Below are 19,533 nucleotides of genomic sequence, written 5' to 3' on the forward strand. Positions count from 1 at the left end.
CCATGAGGGTGTAGTATCTTTTAGGGCGTACGCTTATGTTGACGAGTAAGCATGGAGCGCGGAAGGCCAGTGATCCACCGCGGGCGTTAGTCACGTGCAAATACGCGGTATGTATCGGCGCCGTTCAACTAATTTTGAAAACAGGCCTGCGAGGAGCACCCGCCACCTCTCAAAAAACGCAATGTAAGCGCAGGTCTCTGGTGCTGCTTGTATTTTTCCACACAAACACACGAGCGTGCACTCGCACCAGATAAAGCAGACTCTCTTCAACCAGGCAGATAGCTCAGCAGAATTTTCTGCTATCCTAAAGTGGAACTGTGGAAAATATTTAACATATAAATATAATGTTAAATATTTTCCACAGTTCCGCTTTAGGAATGTTACACAAATAAAATTAAGTTTTATTAAAAAATGATTTTATTCAGACTAAACTTTTCCAACAAAGAGATTCAAACATATTGAATGTCTTAACCTTATCCCATATCCCTTTTTCTTTAAACAACATATACAAGCAGTAAATATTTTTTATAATAAATAATTATTTAGATTTTTATTTTAACACGTCTATAACAATATCTTATAAGGCTTTTATAAAAATATTAAACTTCTGAAGTTTCTGTCATAATGTTAATTATTTATTGCACTGTTTATTTGCTGGTAACTGACAAGATCTAGGTAATACCCATTTTAATTTAATAAAATGTAAAGAAAAAAGTATAATAAAGGTATTCTATACGATAATATATTCGTGTACTATTCGAAGTTTTATAGGTTTGTAAATAGTTAATTTGTTATCAATTCCACAATAAATTTTACAATTAGTCCTAAGCCTCAGTTAGTAAGTCTAGAACAAATTAATACTTCGACAAATAAACAAATAATATACTTTTCAGATCAATAATTACGATTTTTATGTATACATATATACAAGGATTTTGTTCTTTCCGATCACAATTATGGAATGTTTTTTGGGAATAAATGAATGAGTTTGATAACGACTTAAAAAAGTCTTAACAAAATTATAATAAGCTTTTTAATTAATAACAAAATTATTGTTTTTTAAATTAGTCTAAATCTCTTAAATACTTAAAATAATTCTTAATTTTGATCCACTACTCAATTTCAGGCTCTTGTAAAGGCTTAAAATACCACAACCATGACTTACACATTAGTAGGGATTTCGATAGGTCCACTTTTTTTAATCACTTTTAGTGGTTCACCTTTTGGTTTCATTGTATCTGATGGAATTTCTTCATTGACCGGTATTTCATCAGGTACTACTTTTTTAACAATGATTTGAGGCTCACCTTCAATTGGTTTTCTAGCTTTCTTCTCTTCTGGTGTTAATCTTTGCACTATGATTTGAGGTTCATCTTCAACTGGTGGTTTCTTTGCTTTTTTCTCAGGTTTGACTTGTTTAGGAGTAGTAGCTTTAGGAGTTTCGGCTTTAGATGCAGGCTTGTCAGTGCTAGGAGTATTTTTTTCCTTGTCCGATTTTTCCGATTTTACAGTGTTGGGTTTAGCTGGAGCCTCTTTTTTCGGCTCTACCTTAGGAGCTGCGTTAGGTTTAGATTCAGGGACCACTTTTTGTTCTTGAACAGTTTCTTTTTTCACTTCAACCTTAGGAGCTTCTTTTGGTTTGGTTACAGGAACCTTTTTTGGTTCTGGTGTAGCTTCTGCCTTAGTAGCAGGTTTTGGTGTACCTTTGGTCTTTGGTTTAGTTGATTCAGGCGCCGCTTGTTGTTTTGGCTTCGTTTCTGTTACTTTAGGTGTAGATTTAACAGCTTCCTCTTTAACCACTGGCTTGACTGGAGCTTTAGGAATTGTGTTCTTAACTTCAGGTTGTTTTGGAGGAGTAGTTTTCACCTTATCACCTTGTGACGATGGAGGTTTTTCAGTGGTTGTTTTTTGAGTTGGTTTTTGTTCAGCTGGTTTGTCTACTTTTTGTTTGGGTTGATCAGCAACTGGTTTTTTGTCCTTCTGGACTATTTTTTGTTCTTCAGCAGGTTTAACTTTCTGAGGAGCAGGTGTTTTTGGAGCAGACTTTGGATCGTAAAAAGCTTTTTTCAGAAGAGGTGGTACAGGAACAGAGCCAATGAAGTTCTGCCTATGTGGACAACCCAAGTACAGCTTATCGTTATAAACAATTGCGTCACTGATATGATCAATGCTACGATCCGTATTATAATGAGAAGATACAACATTTCCATTCCAATCAATTTGAACAATTCCTGACATATCCGGCCCAAATCCAGATATTGTAGCAAAGTGTCCAATCTGAAAATATATAAAATTAGGAAAAAATATTATTAATAACATATCTACACTATAATTGTTTACTAAATATAATTTGTTTAAAAAGAATTACGTCATAACTGGTGTAATGCATAACGTGCTTTGTTAAATGTTTGTGTATGTAAAAGAAAATAAAATATGCTTAATACAAAATTACAAACCGTATAAGTGATTTGTTCAAAGATTGTGTGTGGGAAGTGTGTATTTACAAATTCAAATGGTAATTCAAGGAGCCTCATGAAGCGCGCCGCGAATTTCCTTGCCATCGGCGTGGAGGACAGAGATTTCAAGAGCAGAGGATGTTCATCGTCGAATGACACGTATAGAGAAACTAAAACACCAGATCCGTCGGGCAAATTACGTATCATGTCTGGAGTTCCTGAAAATAAAAATAGACATATTATTTTTCTATCTTGCATTTTGGAGTCTAGAGGCTTTAAAGGATTAGCTCTCCTCCAAATATAGTGATGTTTTGGCGATAAGGAATCAAAGGCTATGATGATGTGTGGTACGTCTGCCTTTTCCAAATCGCAATCATGTACTACTTAGAACGACTAAATATTCTTCTCGTCTCACACCTTTCGTACATTATAGTGCATCTGGATCGTTTTATATTTTTTCATTCCGAAAATTTAGGACCCTATATTAAGATTCTCTGAATACATTACTACTAGTTGCTTGATTTTAATTTAAAATATCTCAGAAACCCAAGGACACCACTCTAGGCAATAATAAGTACGAGTAGGTACATGTGGTATTGGCTGCGTAAATACAATAAGTAACACTTGTTTAAACACCCACTTTACCTACTTACTACTTTTACTAGCCATTTAGTTTAATTTGAAATGCATATAGTCGACATGTACTTCTTAAAATTTTTGTGTTTTGCGTTATTGTGCAATGTGGTGTTCACACAGGAAATATACGTAACCGACATGAACTTCCGAATAGAAGCTGGATCAAGAACATGTTTCTTCGAAATGGGAAAAGCTGGCCAAATAATGGAGCTCTACTACCAAGTGATAGACGGCCAACACGGCGATTTAGACATATCCGTCGACGTAATAGATCCCGAAGGTGTCAAACTCTTAGCAGACTACAAGAAATCGCAAAATTCTATAATCATGGATTTGGTAAAAGACGGAGAATATGTTTTTTGTATGGATAACACGTACAGTCTCATGAACTCAAAACTAGTGTTCATGAATGTTGTTATAGAGGATACTGTTAAAGAGAAAGATGAGAAAGTGTCTGTCGTTGACGGGGACGGTGCGGAACACGAAGAGGTAGAGATAGTTGAGTGGGTGGGAACAACAGAAGACGGAGAAGAATACAAAATTGACGTGACGCTGATAATAGACTCGTTAATAAAGACACTAAACCACGTCATGAAGGCCCGCCACATGTTAGAATTATACAGTGCAAGTAAGTCCAGAGACAGCTACATGGCCTTGGAAGACACTTTTATTGTGGACGCGTGGTCTGCTTTTCAGATTTTATTCATGATGATTGTTGGACTTATTCAAGTTTATATGATTAAGAAATTATTTACCAAGCAAATCTATACTGCAAAAGCTTAACTAATATAACAATGTTTAAGTTAAGTAAAAAGACAGAAGAGATTGTAAACATGAATAGTACTGCCTGTTTCATATTTGCAATACGTAAGAGTTATAAATACAAGAGATATCGTTTCTTTATATAACCATTGTTTATAACTATATTTTACTTTAAATTTTGTTGTTCATAGTCTGCAGTAATATACAAAATAAAACTCAAGGTAGTACCTACTGTATTCCTACTTGAACAGGTTTGATTTTGAAGACCAATGCATACTAGTTTACTTCCTCTATAAGTAAAACAAAACTATCTCAAAATATTTAACAATGTTTTTTGTAAACCTGTGTTTAAAAATACAGGTTTATAAAAAATGTAACTTTACTATAAATATCCAATTATGTACAAAACAATATGCTAATTACCGCGGAACTTGTGTCCTTACTTATGTATATTATGTAAAAACTATAAAAAATATGTACCTACAATAGTAATGTGGTCATAAAATCTTAATTGATATTTTGCTTTAGACATTTCAGAAACAACATAGTTTACTCTACTCGATGAGATAATGTAAAGGGCTGCGCTCAGTGCCGCAATGGCACGGCAGGGAAAACCTGGTGCGGAGAACAGGATTGTATCCTGACCGAATGAAAGTATAAATAGAATGTTCAATCATATTCGATAGTACAAAAATACGCGATAGGCTTAAGCATGCATTTTAGCATGCGTGCATTCAAGTATTAGTTAAGTTATAATTCTATTTGTCGCATTTAATATAAAATCTCTTCCCGTGTCGTGAGTGCAGATCCAGGTCATAAAAACTTCCTTATCAAGTAAAAAACTACTGCCTGACATCTGAGTCTTTGTTATCAGTATAAAAATATGCAGTTCTTGTCATGCTCACGAAACACATTTTTAATAGTAATGTGCATTTTTTTGTTTGGATTTATATGTTCATTTCAAGATATTGTTTTGATTGTGATTGTTTTGATATACGATTGTGTTTTAAATTACCTCATTTAATATTCAATATGATAAATGTTGTATGGAAGTAGCTTAATGTTTTTATTATATAACATCCTTATATTAAATAACGCTGACAATGTATTGGTAGATTACACTAGCATATAATGCATTTTATGTCACTCCTTTCAATTATAATAAATAATCATTCTTCGACCAGACTTTTAACAATAGTATTTTATTTACACGAAAAGGAGGAGATACTGAATTTGGTTGTATGTATTTATGTAAATTTCCATATCATATCCATATAAAACTTACATTTGTGTATCACACTTTTACTCGCCAAAACATAAAAAGCAACATTTAAAATTCATGAATAAATATATTACTGTAGGTTTTTACCCTGAAAATATGTTGGAGTCTTGTATAAATATGGAAAAATGTGTACTTTCAATTACATAGATGAGTAAATATATAAATTATGCTAAGTAAATATATACAGAAAGGGAAATAATTTCTTACCTGGCAACCCAGAGGCGAACACCTCAGTAGAGCCTTTTTTGGGACCATCAATATAATACTTCAGAACTCGCAATCGGTTTGTTTCACTAATGAGCACAAATTGATTGTCGGGTGACATAACTATGCCATTTGCAAACCATAAATCATCAAGAAGAACTGTACTTTCATTCTTGGCTGGATTGTAGCGGAACAACCTGCGTAATAGAGTTTTTTCTTCAGAAAACATCATTGAAATTTTGTATATACATAGACACTTCAAAGACAATTGTTATTTAGTGATATCCAGTAAAATTTACAGAAGAGCAATTTGAACTCGAAATATTGACAAAAACAAAAGAACATTCACATAATTGTTGCATTGAAAATATTTATATGTCTGTTAAAATCATTTACATTTAACACTTGGGTGAGCTTATTTTTTGTAATATGTATTTAACTTTAATTAAATCACTCTTCTGTACATGTTTCGCAATGTTGCTTAGTAAGGATTGCCTTTCAAGTGTTGATATGCATTTGAGAAAGCAGATATGCATGTATTTTTAGCATTGGATAAAGGTGTGCGCACTAATGTAACACATCGAAGGTGGTAGAACCCTTTGTGGTTCGACTCCGGCGGCACCACCACTACACCTATTTCTACCTAATAACAGCAGTGTTAGGTGCTGCTGTCTTCCGGTTTGAAGGGTGTGGTAAGGGAGACATACTTTTCCGAGGCTTTCCAGCTTAGTCCTCAGGGGTAGCGGCGCATCTGTGGCCGACATCAGGTAGGAATACCTAATCCTATCTGGGGTTGATTACAGATGTCCATGGGCGGCAGTAGCCACTTACCATCAGGTGGACTGCATGCTCGTCTGCTACTCCTATATTATATATATAAAAAAAAAAAAACATACAGGGGGACAACAAATTGATATTTAGGTTGGATCATGTAGTTCATAAAAATGTAATTCATCATTTTATTTTACACTACAGAAATGTAACTTCTTATTTGACCATAAGAATGCAAATATTTTTAATAAACACATATACATTTATTATTCATTGTACAATTACCTGTAGAATGTAGTACCATTACTAAATAGGCATATAGCTAATTGAAGTGGACTTTAATTACCTACTTCTTTATTTATACAGATGAATTATTTAAAAACAGATTAGTCAATTGTAAATTTGCGAAGTAACTTTTTTCTTAGATGAAATTCCAAGAAATGAAATAAACTAATAATCAATAATTATATCATCAGTTATAGATAGTAATAAATAAGCAGCCATAGCCTAGTAGTATCAACTTTGACCTTTCACACTTAAGAGTCCTGGACCAGAGTACTAGACATATACCTCAAGTTTTTCAAAGTTATGTACATCTAAGAAATTATCACATACATGCACAGTAAAGAAAAAAAATGTAAGAAAATCTACTATCAATCTGCACTATGCCAATGGAGGTGTCTATTGCCCAATCCCAGTCTGAAAAGAGACTCATGCCCAGCAGAGAGACAGAAATAGGTTAACAATGGATATTCCAATAATATGTTGCACATACCTTCCAGATGGGTCGGAAACAATTGCAAATACTCCATCCTTCAAATTGTAATCGCTAGTCGAGTCTGTCCAGTACAAGTCGCCATTAGCAGCCAATGCCACAGAATTGAATAACATTGGTTTCCTTCCTTCAATTTCTTTCCGTGGTGAGACTAAAAGCTGCTTCTTATAAGATTTCAGGTCCACTCTCCAAATACCTAAGTAGGCATCAGCGACGTACATTTGCTTGCTTTTATCATCAAACACAAATCCTAGAGGCCTTCCGCAAATGTGCTCTTGTGCTATTCCAGCTGCAATAAAAAAATAGCCATATTAACAATTTTGTGTGTGTCATATTTTATTATCATTAAAAAAACATAATTATATAAAATATTCATGTACAAATTCTTTATTTTTCAAGAAATAATTTTATATAAAAATGAAAATAATATAAATATAGTATGGAAAGTCTACTTACTACATGGTTGACCTATTTGAGTAACGAAGGTCACATGCCCACCATGTGAGATTTTCACAATTTCTCCAGTCGCAAGACTTGTGTACAGTTCGCCGTTCCATAGTTGGAAACTTTCCGGTCCCAGCAACTTATCGATATACAACTTTTCGACATTATTCAAGTCACCGTTAGGAGCTAACGCGCCTGTTCTGGGTTGCGTCGCGTCAAGTCTGAGTAAAAAGAAAAAAAAAAATGTCGTCAAATGACTTTCACTTAACGGTAACACTTTGGTGAACGTGTAATTACAAAGTTCAAAACTTACTCGATGCTCGTAAACTTTGTATACGGCGGCAGGTTCGGTATCAATAAAATTACTGCAACTAGTCCTGCTATGTATAGGAAAAATTTTATAATCCGCTTCAATAACCCGAATATAAAACCCATTATGAAACTTCAACAAAAAAATAATATCCACTTCTTTAACAAAAAAATATCATCTATAAAATGTAGCACAAGCTCCCAACCACATCACTACAGCCGCTTCAAAGTAAAAGACAGTAAAAGTGTCAGACCGCAGACGTCAGTCAGAAACAGAATTTTTAAATTTCACTTGACAATGACATTGATTACACAGATAATTTACAAAAGTAATTATTCCACAGACTATTCACATTTCGTTCGATATCATCGACAAACTTATCTATACGAGTGGCTTAATAATCTGTGATAGTTAATAAATTGGCACTTGGCAATGTCAAAATTGTCAAAAAGTTTTACACCTGACCTGACACTGACAGACTCTAAAGAGATTTGTTATTGTAATAATTTGTAATTTATAAACTTATACTCGAAAAAGCGCGGGAAACGTTCAACTTGGCGGGCGCCTTTTTTTGAGATTTTTCATTTAAATTTATTTTTTAGTAATTTAAAGATCAGTTAAGTAGTGTATTGTAAATATATTTTTATTAGTTTATCTTATTATATATAGTTGTATAAATATCTCAGTTGGGTAAGTCTTTTTAACTATTTTATGGCGGAGGATGGTACCTTCGATCCTGGGGGACCTGAAATCCCCCAGGTCGGAGCTAATATTATAATTCATAACGAATCCAGTATGGACACTGATAGTTCTATCAGGTCTGAAAGGAAACGTGTTAAAGCTGCGCGCAAATTTTGTAAAAACTGCAATAAAAAGAAAAGGACCGATAAATCAAAACACCATAATAATTCAAATCGTAGCTGCATGTGCTTAAGTGAGGAATCTAGTGGAAATGAAAAGAAAAAACATAGAGCCCATAAAAAAGTTGATATTAGCTCTCCTCCATTGGAATCTTCACCCGCAGATGTATGTAACACCTCAAATTTGGAAGTATCTAATACCCAGGATACAGTTAGTACAGAACCAACTAGGCGCATTCGTTATTATATTGCAACAGATAATGCTCCTTTCCTTGTACATGTCCAAAAAGTTACACAATCGTTGTCTGACGGTGCCACACTCCACCCTATTACATTTGGTAATTTCCTCAAAAAAAATAATAATGTAATTAAAAATATTGTTAATGGCAGTCTTAAAAGAATAGGTCGCAATAGAATAAGCATGGCATTTGCCAACTATGAAGATGCTAATAAATTTGTTTTGAGCCCCCTATTAGAACAAAACAAGTTAAAAGCTTTTATTCCATCATTTAATGTTACGAGAGTCGGCATAGTAAAAGGTGTTCCCTCAGAATGGTCTGAAGAAGAAATTAAGTCCAATATATCGGTACCAATTGGTTGTGGTGAAGTTATAAATATGCGTAGGCTGAATTATAAGGTAATTGTTGAAGGATCACCTGTATGGAAACCCTCTCAATCTGTAGTACTGACCTTCGATGGACAGATATTACCTAAGAGAATTTTCATGTGCTATAATTCATTAAGTGTGGAACTATATATCTATCCAACTATACAATGTTATAATTGTTGTAAATATGGTCATACTAAGGTGCATTGTAGATCTAAACCACGTTGCTATAAATGCGGTCAGGAACATACAGGAGACACTTGTAGTGTCAGTGAAATTAATGCATACTGCTGTTCATGTTCTGGACCTCACTTTGCTATAAATAAATGTTGCCCAGAATTTGAAAGACAAAAAAGGATTAAGCTGACAATGGCGCAAAGTTGCATGTCATATCTTGAAGCCTCTAAAATACATCCCCCTATATCCAGGTCATATGCCGAAGTCTTACTTTCTGAACCAAATACATTACATTCTGAATCTATTCTTTCTACAGTACCACACTCTAGTACTAATACATCTACAAAAAAAACAATATTTTTGAAACCATGTGCACCACCTAAACAAGTGAGAGGATATGATAAATTAGCTCATAACTCTCTTATTAAAGATTATAACCCAAAGCTTTCTGCACCTAATGGTTCTGCTATTGCAAAAAGTACAATTGAACATTTTTCTGTAAAAGATATCATAAATGAATTAATTAATACTTTAATAAAGTTAAATATTGTAAAACCGGACAACGCTGCCTTTTTAATAAATGAAATGAATAATGCGCAAAACCAAGATGGACAAGTTAACCAACATAGTCCAATGGAATTGCCGCAGCATAGTTAGCAACAAAAGTGATTTAATACACTTAATTAATAAATATAACCCTATAGTTGTTACTCTGTCTGAGACATGGTTAAAGCCAGGTTACTCTTTTAGAGTTCCAGGTTTTTCATGTCTCAGAGAAGACAGGCCTGATGGGTATGGTGGAGTCGCCATACTCATACACAATTCAGTCTCCTTTACTCCACTTATATTGCCATCCCATAGTGAAGGTATATGTGTTATTGGAGCTTATGTATATAATGTAAATATAATTTCTATGTATATTCCTAATCCTTCTTCAGCAATCTTATCTGAAATAAATGTCTTTCTAAGCAGATTACCAAAGCCATTTTTATTATTAGGTGATTTAAACTGTCAACATGTTACATGGGGAAGTTCAAAATCTACATGTTATGGAGAATCTTTATTAGAAATCTTAGATATAAATAGTTTGTGTGTACTTAATACTGGAACACCAACTCGGCGAACTAAGCCTGAACAAGGTGATAGTGTGCCAGATTTATCTATATGCACTCCTGATCTTGCATCTATTCTTACATGGCAATCATTGCCTTATTCATATGGCAGTGATCATATGCCATTGCTGATCTCTTTTCCCCATCTTAAACCACATACATTCAAAAGATCCTTCCGTTTAAAATATAAACTCAATAGCCCGGACTGGACTTTATTTAAGTCTAATGTTGACAAAAGATTATCTACTTTGCCTAAAGTTTGTAGAGGACAGGAGCCAGTTTGCGCCGAGGCTTTGGCAAAACTAATTATTGAAGCTGCCGACGAATCTTTTCCTATTCGAAAAAGCAGGCCCGATAAAATTCCTTCACCACCCTGGTGGGATGAAGATTGTTCTAAAGCAGTCTGGAAAAGAAAACAAGCTGAAAAAGATTATTGCAATTCAATGACAACTGAGAATTTTGACATTTACTGTCAGGTGTCACAAGCTTCAAAGAAAATTCTTAAAGAGAAAAAATTAGAAGGGTGGCAAAGATTTTGTTCTTCTTTATGCCCTAATGTTAGTCCTACTCTGGTTTGGCAGAATATTAAAAAATTTAGATCAGCCTTTAACCCATCCGTAACTCATACAATGCCATTATCAGTTGCATGTAAATTTATGGACAAACTAGCCCCAGCCTCAGTTCCTGAAGATAACATAATTCCTATTTCTGTTTCATATAACGATGATCGCGACGGATTAAATTCACCATTTACCATGTCTGAATTAACATCTGTACTTAGTTACTTAAAAGACTCTGCACCGGGCGCTGATGGCATACCATACTCATTTCTTTCAAATAATTGTTATGGTGTCACTGAATATTATTTAAATTTAATTAATTCTGTTATGATTAGCGGGCACATCCCTCCATCATGGAAATCTCAGATTATCATACCCATTTTAAAACCTGACAAATCTCCATTGGAAGTTTCATCTTATCGCCCCATTGCTCTTTCAACTACTATAGCAAAAGTTGCCGAACATTTAGTTAAAAATAGACTTGAATGGTTTGTCGAAAGTAATAAACTTTTGGCTGATAGTCAATATGGATTTAGGAGAGGTAAAGGTACTCTTGACAATATAAGTATCTTAGTAACAGATATACGCCTTGCTTTTTCTAATAATTGTAGTATATTAGCAGCTTTTTTAGATATAAAATCTGCATATGATAATGTTCTCATTCCAATATTAAAGCTTAAGATGCTTCAATTGAATATCCCTAACATACTTGTAAATTTTATTATAAATATGCTATCTGAAAGAGATATTAACTTAAATGTAGAAGATCGTGTCATTACAAGGACGATATGGAAGGGGCTTCCACAAGGGTCGGTCCTTAGTCCAATCTTATATAACATTTATACTCATGATTTGGATAAAACGCTTAATGATTCTGTTAGAGTTCTCCAATACGCTGATGATTTATTGCTTTATTCTACTAGTTCATCAATACCCACAGCTTGTGAAAATTTATCATTTTCTCTTAAATTACTTAAAGAATGGTTAGACAGAAATGGTTTAGAAATATCAGTGTCCAAAAGTGCAATAGTTCTATTTTCCAGAATGCGAAATCCTCCACATTTAAATGTTATATATAATAATGATACCATTCCAACAAAAAGTGAGGTAAAATTTTTAGGTTTCATCTTGGATTCTAAGCTTTCAGGTATACCACATTGTCAATATATAGCTAATAAATGTGAAAAAAACCTCAATATCCTAAGATGTCTGTCAGGTGTATGGTGGGGTGCTCATCCATACACAATGAAACTTGTATATAATGCCATGATACGAAGTGTTATTGATTACGGCTCTTTCCTATTAGAACCATGTAACGTTGCTGGTTTAAAAAAGTTAGATGGTGTGCAAGCCAAAGCCTTAAGGATCATTTCAGGTGCAATGAAATCTAGCCCAATCAATGCGTTACAAATTGAGTGTGGAGATCCCCCTCTACACTTAAGACGACAATATCTGTCGGATAGATTTTTAGGTCGGTGTCTCCAAATTTATAATCATCCAATTTTAACAAAAATCTGTCAAATTTATGAATTAAAAAATTCTCCATATTGGACACATAAATCTCCACCCTGCCTTCTTCGAAGCTTTGAGAAATTTAATAGTATTAAAGCTCCTACATCCGCTGACACTATGCTACCGCTGTTTAACAATAGTTACGATTCTTTATTAATGTCTCCTAAAATCTGCGAGTTTTCCTTATCGAAAAATGATGTTCAATGTAATGTTAAATTTAATTCAATTATAAATAATAAATGGCAAGGCTGGCATCATATTTATTGCGATGCTTCTAAACAATCTAAATCTGGTTGTGTGGGTGTAGGTTTGTATCATTCCCAGTACAATATTGTACAAAAAATTAAACTTCCACCTGAAACCTCTGTGTTTACAGGTGAATGTTATGGCATCTTCAAAGCAGTTGAATATATATTAACAATGAAATTAGGAAAAACTTTAATATTTACTGATTCTCAGAGTGCTTTGCAGACTGTCACGAAATTCCCATTTAAATACAAAGCTCAGTTGTCAATAATCTTGGATATTAGAAATAAACTTCATACATGTCTATTAAATGAATTTGATGTAGTTTTTATATGGTTACCAAGTCACTCCGGGATTGCAGGAAATGAAAAGTCCCATCAATTGGCAAATGATGCAGTGGAGTGTGGTGACGTTTTTCCTTTTAAAAATTACGCCCAAGACCTAATATCCCTTGCTAAAGATTATTTATACGACTCATGGAGTGAACACTGGACATCGAGTTCCCAAAAAAAGGGGAAATATTATCATCAATTACAGCCAACAATCCCTGTCAAGCCTTGGTTTTATAAACTAAAGCTTGATAAATCTGCTACTTCTATTCTTATACGTATGCGCCTGGGGCACGTCTGTACTAAAGAACATCTTTTGAAATTGGGCATTGTTGATACTTCCGAATGTGTTTGTAAAAGTGGAACTCATAATCTAAACCATATATTTTTTTCCTGTCCTTTACACGATTCCTCCGCCCTTTACCAAAATCTATCTTGTCTTACGAATGTATCATTTCCACTATGTATACCATATTTATTGTCTACCCTTGATCCTGATATATATAAAATCTTAGCATTATTTATTATGAAAAATGATATTAAAATTTAATATTTATATACCTACCTTTAATTATTATATCTTTATCTGTATGTAAATTTATATTCAACCTACTGTACTGATCCTTCCTTTTCCAAATTTCATCCGTTTTTTATTTTTCTAATCCTCGTTTCCCCGTTTTTACGTGTCATTGGCTGAGCGTCCATGCGCCAAAGCCACAAAAGAAAAAAAAAAAAAAAAAAAAAACTTATACTCACTTACATGGAATAGTATTTAATGCACTAAAATTATGGCTGATGAAACCGTAAAAATATCTGCAAAAACATGGGCACGCACAGTTGATAGTATAAACAAAGTAATTCCTGATTTATTTGTTTTTAACCTAATACAAGTAGTATATTAGACTAATCTATAAGTTTTTAAATAAATTGTAGGAAGGATATTCAGACGGTGTTGTTAACGGCCAAGCTGCTTCATTTCAGTCCAGTTTTGACGTTGGATACAATCAGGGATTTGAGTTTGGATTTAAACTAGGACTTAGGAAAGCAGTGTGAGTATTCTTTTAACCCAACTATTTGTATAGATGTATCTTGTATACATGTACAACTACTTGTTATTATTTTAATTGTTATATTTCAGGGCAAATCATACACAACAAATAAATAGGGATAACTTAACAGATCCTAGGAGAATAAATTGTCAGATTTGTCTGAACCATGACACAACTAATGAAAACATCGTAAACTTGTACAATCGGCAACTGGAGAAGAACAATGAGTATTTAAATACTCTTTTGTAAATAAATACAAAGTGAATTTAAAAAAAATAGTAAGTTGTCATTAACTTATTACTGTCCTTTTGCTAGGCACGGGTCTCCTCTCAGAGAGGGGTTTAAGCCATAGTCCATCCGGGTGGCTCAAATTCAGAATGGCCTTTCACATTCCTGAGAACTTCTTTAAAAATAATGAATGTAATTTTAATTATATAAGTACATTTACTGTCTTGATATAGAATAATTATTATGTAGGTAAATCTTAAATGAAGTAAATCTTTATATACTTAATACATATTTTATTTAGCACTTATCGTACTCCTGCCTTATTACATCTTATTATATTATAAATTACATCCTGGATTTCTTTTCCGGAGGTGGCTTCATATTTTCTTGCTTGATTTCCGTTTTGATCTCCATATGTGGTGGCATTGTACCATTGGTCATGTCAGAGGACATAGTATCTATGGGTTCCTGTTTAATTGTGATGTTACCCAGAGTACCTTCACCAGCTTTATCACCACTTTTATCGTTGTTTTCAGTTTTTACGGTGACTCCATTTGTCTTAAACAATTAATGTGATTTAGTAAAGTATAACTATAATATAAGTAAGAAATAAAGTATTAAATAAGTATGTCAGTAATATAGTATAAGTAACATAGAAATCTTATGAATATAAATCAATTATAATGAAATATTCCACAAATTTCTATTTCCTCCTATAATACATACTACATATATTTATCCTAAGTTTTCTGTTTGTACAAGCTAGACTGGAACTGTCTTACCTTTAATACACAGTTTTTGTTGAAAAAAATCTTAAATAAGTATTTCTATATTCTAACTTCATAATTACAGCATCCTGTGATTTTATTCTTGTAAAACTTGTAGAACAAGAGACCACAAAATTCTTGGAAAAATTGAAAAACCAGGGGCTACAAAACTGTGCTCTGTATATATAGATAGATATAGACTAAATTAATAAGCTCACCTGATTGGAGTGAATCATTGGTAATGGGAATTGTCGAATTAACTCAGCCAGTAACATGTCCACTCGTTGGCGTTGGAACAGTGTGGATGGTTCTTCTTTGGGGGTGCTCGATGTATCTTTAGTAGATGATTGATTGTTGTTGAAAGGGCTCACACCTAAAAGAAATTATAGTGAAAATGTAGATTAATTAAGGGCCTTGATCACATGTACATCTTACAAACTATTATCTATGCTATTACAAATTTCATTTTGTAAACTATTATTTCTCCTCCTCATGCTGAGCACACTACATTATTCTTTAATGACATAGACACTATGATACCCGGCAGTTTCAATCACATACATAAATAGTACTTAGCCTACAGACAATTATATAATGAAGATAGTGTACATATATTTGTATTTACCACTTTTATTTGGCTTAAAATCCCACCAGTACCCCTTACTGGGGTGGTATTTGGAATATGACATGGTTTCTTCAAGAGAACCTTGTAGATGGTGTACTGCTGATAACTGAAATCATTTGACAATTTAAGTTTCAAAGTTGTCAGTGTTTTTCTACCTTTCTACTGTATGAACCCCTTAGTATTCTATTATCTTATTATATATCAAATACTCCAAACTCTAACCATACTCTTTTATTTTTTTTCATACTAAGATTTCATACATAACTACATATATGCAAATATTAATTTCTTAGTAAAAATACTTGTATGTTGTTCAAACATTTTACTAATTCTTTTTCACTTGACTATTGAAGTTTTGCATCCTAAACCAAAAACAAAGAAGTCTTAGCATGTGTTTGAATAGATACAATTTTATGGTTAAGACAAAAAGTTATTATTAATAAAGATAATTTTCAATAAACATAATATGTGTCTGCCGTATGCCTTACCAATCTTGAATTCAAGACGCTCGCCAAATCAGGTGCTTGATATACAATACCAGCTATAATGTAGTAATCTGCCAGAGGAATGGTTTGTATGGGGCTGTGCCTCTGTTGCTTCCGGATCACATACAATATTGGGTCTTGTACGTGCAGCAATATGTACTCCAGGCCAGTCATATTTCTAAACACAAAAAATTTGGAACATGTTGTGTTATATTATTACATGCATCTGTAGCAGCAATATGGTTGACAAAAACATAGGACTTGAAAGTAAATTACAGTACATTTGGACTTAACTATAAGGGCAAAATTATATCTTGTTGGATTCTCTGAATTCTGATTCTCTTTGAAGTGTGTGGTGAAGAAGAAACACATATAAGTTGTTTCAACATAGTCTCCATGAGTAACATAGAATTTGTGGACAACATTAGGTAATACTCATCCTACTTAGATTATTGTAGATGTCCTTGCGCGGAAAAGTCACTACGAATACAGTTGGACTGCATACTCATTTGCTATTTCTATAACATTAAAAAAAATCACTTACTGTAGCTGATCCATACTCAAACGCTGCATTTTTACTACTTCATTGTTGCAAGTGCGATCAAAAAATGGGTTTGATCTTTCCGAAAAATATTCCATTATATTTGAAGGGTTTAACGAAGGAATCCATGCCGAATCATGCCAGGATAAACCAAGGGGATTTTCAGGAGCTACTGGCATGTGCCCTATCCTTCCTGGCATCATTTTTGTTTCTTTTGCTCGTCGTTCGCGTAATAGATATTAAAAACAATGTGCACCGAATTTTGAGTTCTAAGACGCTATTAAGATAAGTTTATTAATATTGATTATTGCTCTAAATAGTCACAATTCACAACATAACACAAAATCACAAGTGAGCAAATGACAATTGACAAATGACATGACATGACCATATATCAAAAATCAGAAATTATTAGTTACTAATCCAAAACTATCGGCAAATTATAAAACTATCCAAACTTTATTATAAAAAGATTGAGGTCAATGCTATTTTTGGTATTTAATAATTCGAATAAAAAGAGGCCATTTATCATTCTTACGAATTATACTTAATATTTTACATTCTGTTCTTTGATAATGAAAAATGGAAGTATTGTCTATGGCTAAAAATGACACTGACATTTGTTTTGCTGACAGTGCTGACAGTTTTCATCGAATTTATTTTCTCGCTTTCTTGTTTGGTCTTTTGTGTGTCACTATTGCGGAAAATGTAATCATAATATATAGCTTTAAAGGGCTATAAATGTGCTTATACTAGAAATGTAAAATAGACAATGTGTTCTTTAAATATACTCGTGCGGGTTAACAATTTGTCAGTCAAATCGAACATACTCGTGGACTAAGATAGTAAATGTATTTTTTCATCGAATAATAATGAACGGGTCTAATAGCTTAGTTGCTCAAAATTCTCTGCTAAGGAGTTCTAGCAGCAGCAGCACCTCAGGGATGAGGGTGGAGGCTGTTGGGAGAGGCGCCACATCGAAGGAGAACACGCGGGACAGTTCCGAGGACCTGTTGGATCTAAAAGGCAAAGTCGAATCGCGATTGTTGTCAATGTGGAATAACGTCAAGTTCGGTTGGACTGTAAAGTTAAAAACAAGTTTTTCGAAGGAATCTCCAGTTTGGCTCCTCGGGCGGTGCTATCACAGGAAACTGAGCCCCAGCGGATCATTGGAATCTTCCACCGAAATCGGTACAGAGGCTACTGCACAAGACCCTATTGAACAAATATATGGTGAAGGCATTGAAGGCTTCAAATCAGATTTTATAAGCAGGGTATGGATGACATACAGGAGGGAATTCCCCACAATGTCAGGATCAACATTCACAACTGATTGTGGTTGGGGATGCATGTTGAGGAGTGGACAAATGTTACTTGCACAAGCTTTAGTCTGCCATTTTCTCGGCCGTTCATGGAGGTGGTCACCAGAAAAAGGTATACAGAATGCTAGAGAATTTCAAGAAGATTGCCTTCACCGGATGATTATAAAATGGTTTGGTGATAAGTCATCAGTGAACAGTCCTCTTTCCATTCACCAGATGGTAAGCCTGGGAGAGGCTTTAGGGAAGAAACCCGGGGACTGGTATGGTCCTGCTTCTGTTGCTCATTGCCTGAAGGCAGTCATGGCGGCTGCTTCAAAAGAAAACTATGAATTTGATAGTTTAGAAGTGTACGTTGCTCAGGACTCTACAGTGTACATTCAAGATGTGTATACTCTTTGCAGATTGCCAAATAGTTCCTGGAAGTCATTAATTCTCCTGGTACCTGTTAAACTTGGGACAGATAAATTGAATCCAATATATGGACCATGCCTGACATCACTTCTAACATTAGATTTTTGCATAGGCATCATAGGAGGAAGACCAAAGCACTCACTATATTTTGTTGGCTACCAGGATGACAGGTTAATACACTTGGATCCACATTACTGCCAGGAGATGGTTGATGTGTGGCAACCGAACTTCTCCTTACAAACATTTCATTGTCGCTCACCAAGAAAAATGCCAATAAACAAAATGGATCCGTCGTGTTGTATAGGTTTCTATCTAGCAACGTTGCATGACTTCGAAACATTTGTAAATATAATTAAATCATTCCTAGTCCCGAGGGGTGTGTCCTCGAATAACGAATACCCCATATTTACTTTAAACCATGGATCTCGCACTAATGTTATGGACCCACCAAATATTAGATACTCTATTTATGAAACTGAACAGAACTGGGTTACGCCAAATATACAAGATAGTGATACTGATTTGGAGTCAGAAGAGTTTGTACTACTATAATTTGCGAAAACATGCAAAGAAACGGTCTTAGATAAATAATTTTTGCTAATGTACTTGTATGAAAATGCTAAGTTATTGAAAATTAATTCACAATATCAAAGATGTGAGAAACTTATTAAAAATACTTATCGTAGTCGTTAGAGATGAATTGTACTGACACTTAAGGTTTAAATTATTATCTTATGTATAATGAAAGTGATATAAATATAATATGATATAGGGAATCATATTGTTTTTCCTTTACCTCAGTTTAATTTACCTATTATTATACTATATTAATTAATTGTAATTAGTTGTGGTTTGCAGCCTCAAACATCCTGGCCAGTCATAAAACCAAACCAGTTTTTTGTTGTAGTTTTGAAGATTTCAGAACATACTATTTATTTCTACTGCAAAAATTGTGTAAATACAAACTTTGATGAAGCTTTGTGAATTTTATGTCAAATTTGAAGCAAAGAGAATAATACTATATCTTGGTAAAAGGAAATATGGTCACTTATTACAGTCTTA

At 33.8% G+C, this 19,533-nt stretch overlaps 4 protein-coding genes across 4 annotated transcripts; 2 read left to right on the forward strand and 2 right to left on the reverse strand.

Moving 5' to 3' along the window:
• Positions 1-399: 399 nt before the first annotated feature.
• LOC140742738 (adipocyte plasma membrane-associated protein Hemomucin) lies at positions 400-7,869 on the reverse strand. The gene is made up of 6 exons (XM_073073717.1): positions 7,644-7,869; positions 7,343-7,551; positions 6,887-7,175; positions 5,344-5,537; positions 2,457-2,674; positions 400-2,277 (listed from the first exon to the last, which is right to left on the reverse strand). Exons 1-6 carry the CDS (start codon positions 7,763-7,765, stop codon positions 1,162-1,164), a joined length of 2,148 nt encoding a protein of 715 aa, XP_072929818.1. The 5' UTR covers positions 7,766-7,869; the 3' UTR covers positions 400-1,161.
• Positions 3,041-5,039, forward strand: LOC140742743 (transmembrane emp24 domain-containing protein 5). The gene has a single exon (XM_073073724.1). It carries the CDS (start codon positions 3,141-3,143, stop codon positions 3,873-3,875), a length of 735 nt encoding a protein of 244 aa, XP_072929825.1. The 5' UTR covers positions 3,041-3,140; the 3' UTR covers positions 3,876-5,039.
• Positions 7,870-14,592: 6,723 nt separating the features above from the next.
• MED6 (mediator complex subunit 6) lies at positions 14,593-17,117 on the reverse strand. Its single transcript, XM_073073723.1, has 5 exons — positions 16,742-17,117; positions 16,201-16,375; positions 15,713-15,818; positions 15,306-15,460; positions 14,593-14,878 (listed from the first exon to the last, which is right to left on the reverse strand). The coding sequence occupies exons 1-5, from the start codon at positions 16,939-16,941 to the stop codon at positions 14,666-14,668; spliced, it is 849 nt and encodes a 282-aa protein (XP_072929824.1). The 5' UTR covers positions 16,942-17,117; the 3' UTR covers positions 14,593-14,665.
• A 232-nt stretch (positions 17,118-17,349) lies between these two features.
• Atg4b (Autophagy-related 4b) lies at positions 17,350-19,247 on the forward strand. The gene has a single exon (XM_073073722.1). It carries the CDS (start codon positions 17,611-17,613, stop codon positions 19,021-19,023), a length of 1,413 nt encoding a protein of 470 aa, XP_072929823.1. The 5' UTR covers positions 17,350-17,610; the 3' UTR covers positions 19,024-19,247.
• The last annotated feature ends 286 nt before the right edge of the window (positions 19,248-19,533 follow it).

The sequence above is a fragment of the Epargyreus clarus genome, unplaced genomic scaffold (assembly GCF_041222505.1).
Source record: "Epargyreus clarus isolate Ecla_fem2 unplaced genomic scaffold, WU_Ecla_fem_2.2 ptg000006l, whole genome shotgun sequence".
In the NCBI taxonomy this organism is placed as follows: Eukaryota; Metazoa; Arthropoda; class Insecta; order Lepidoptera; family Hesperiidae; genus Epargyreus; species Epargyreus clarus.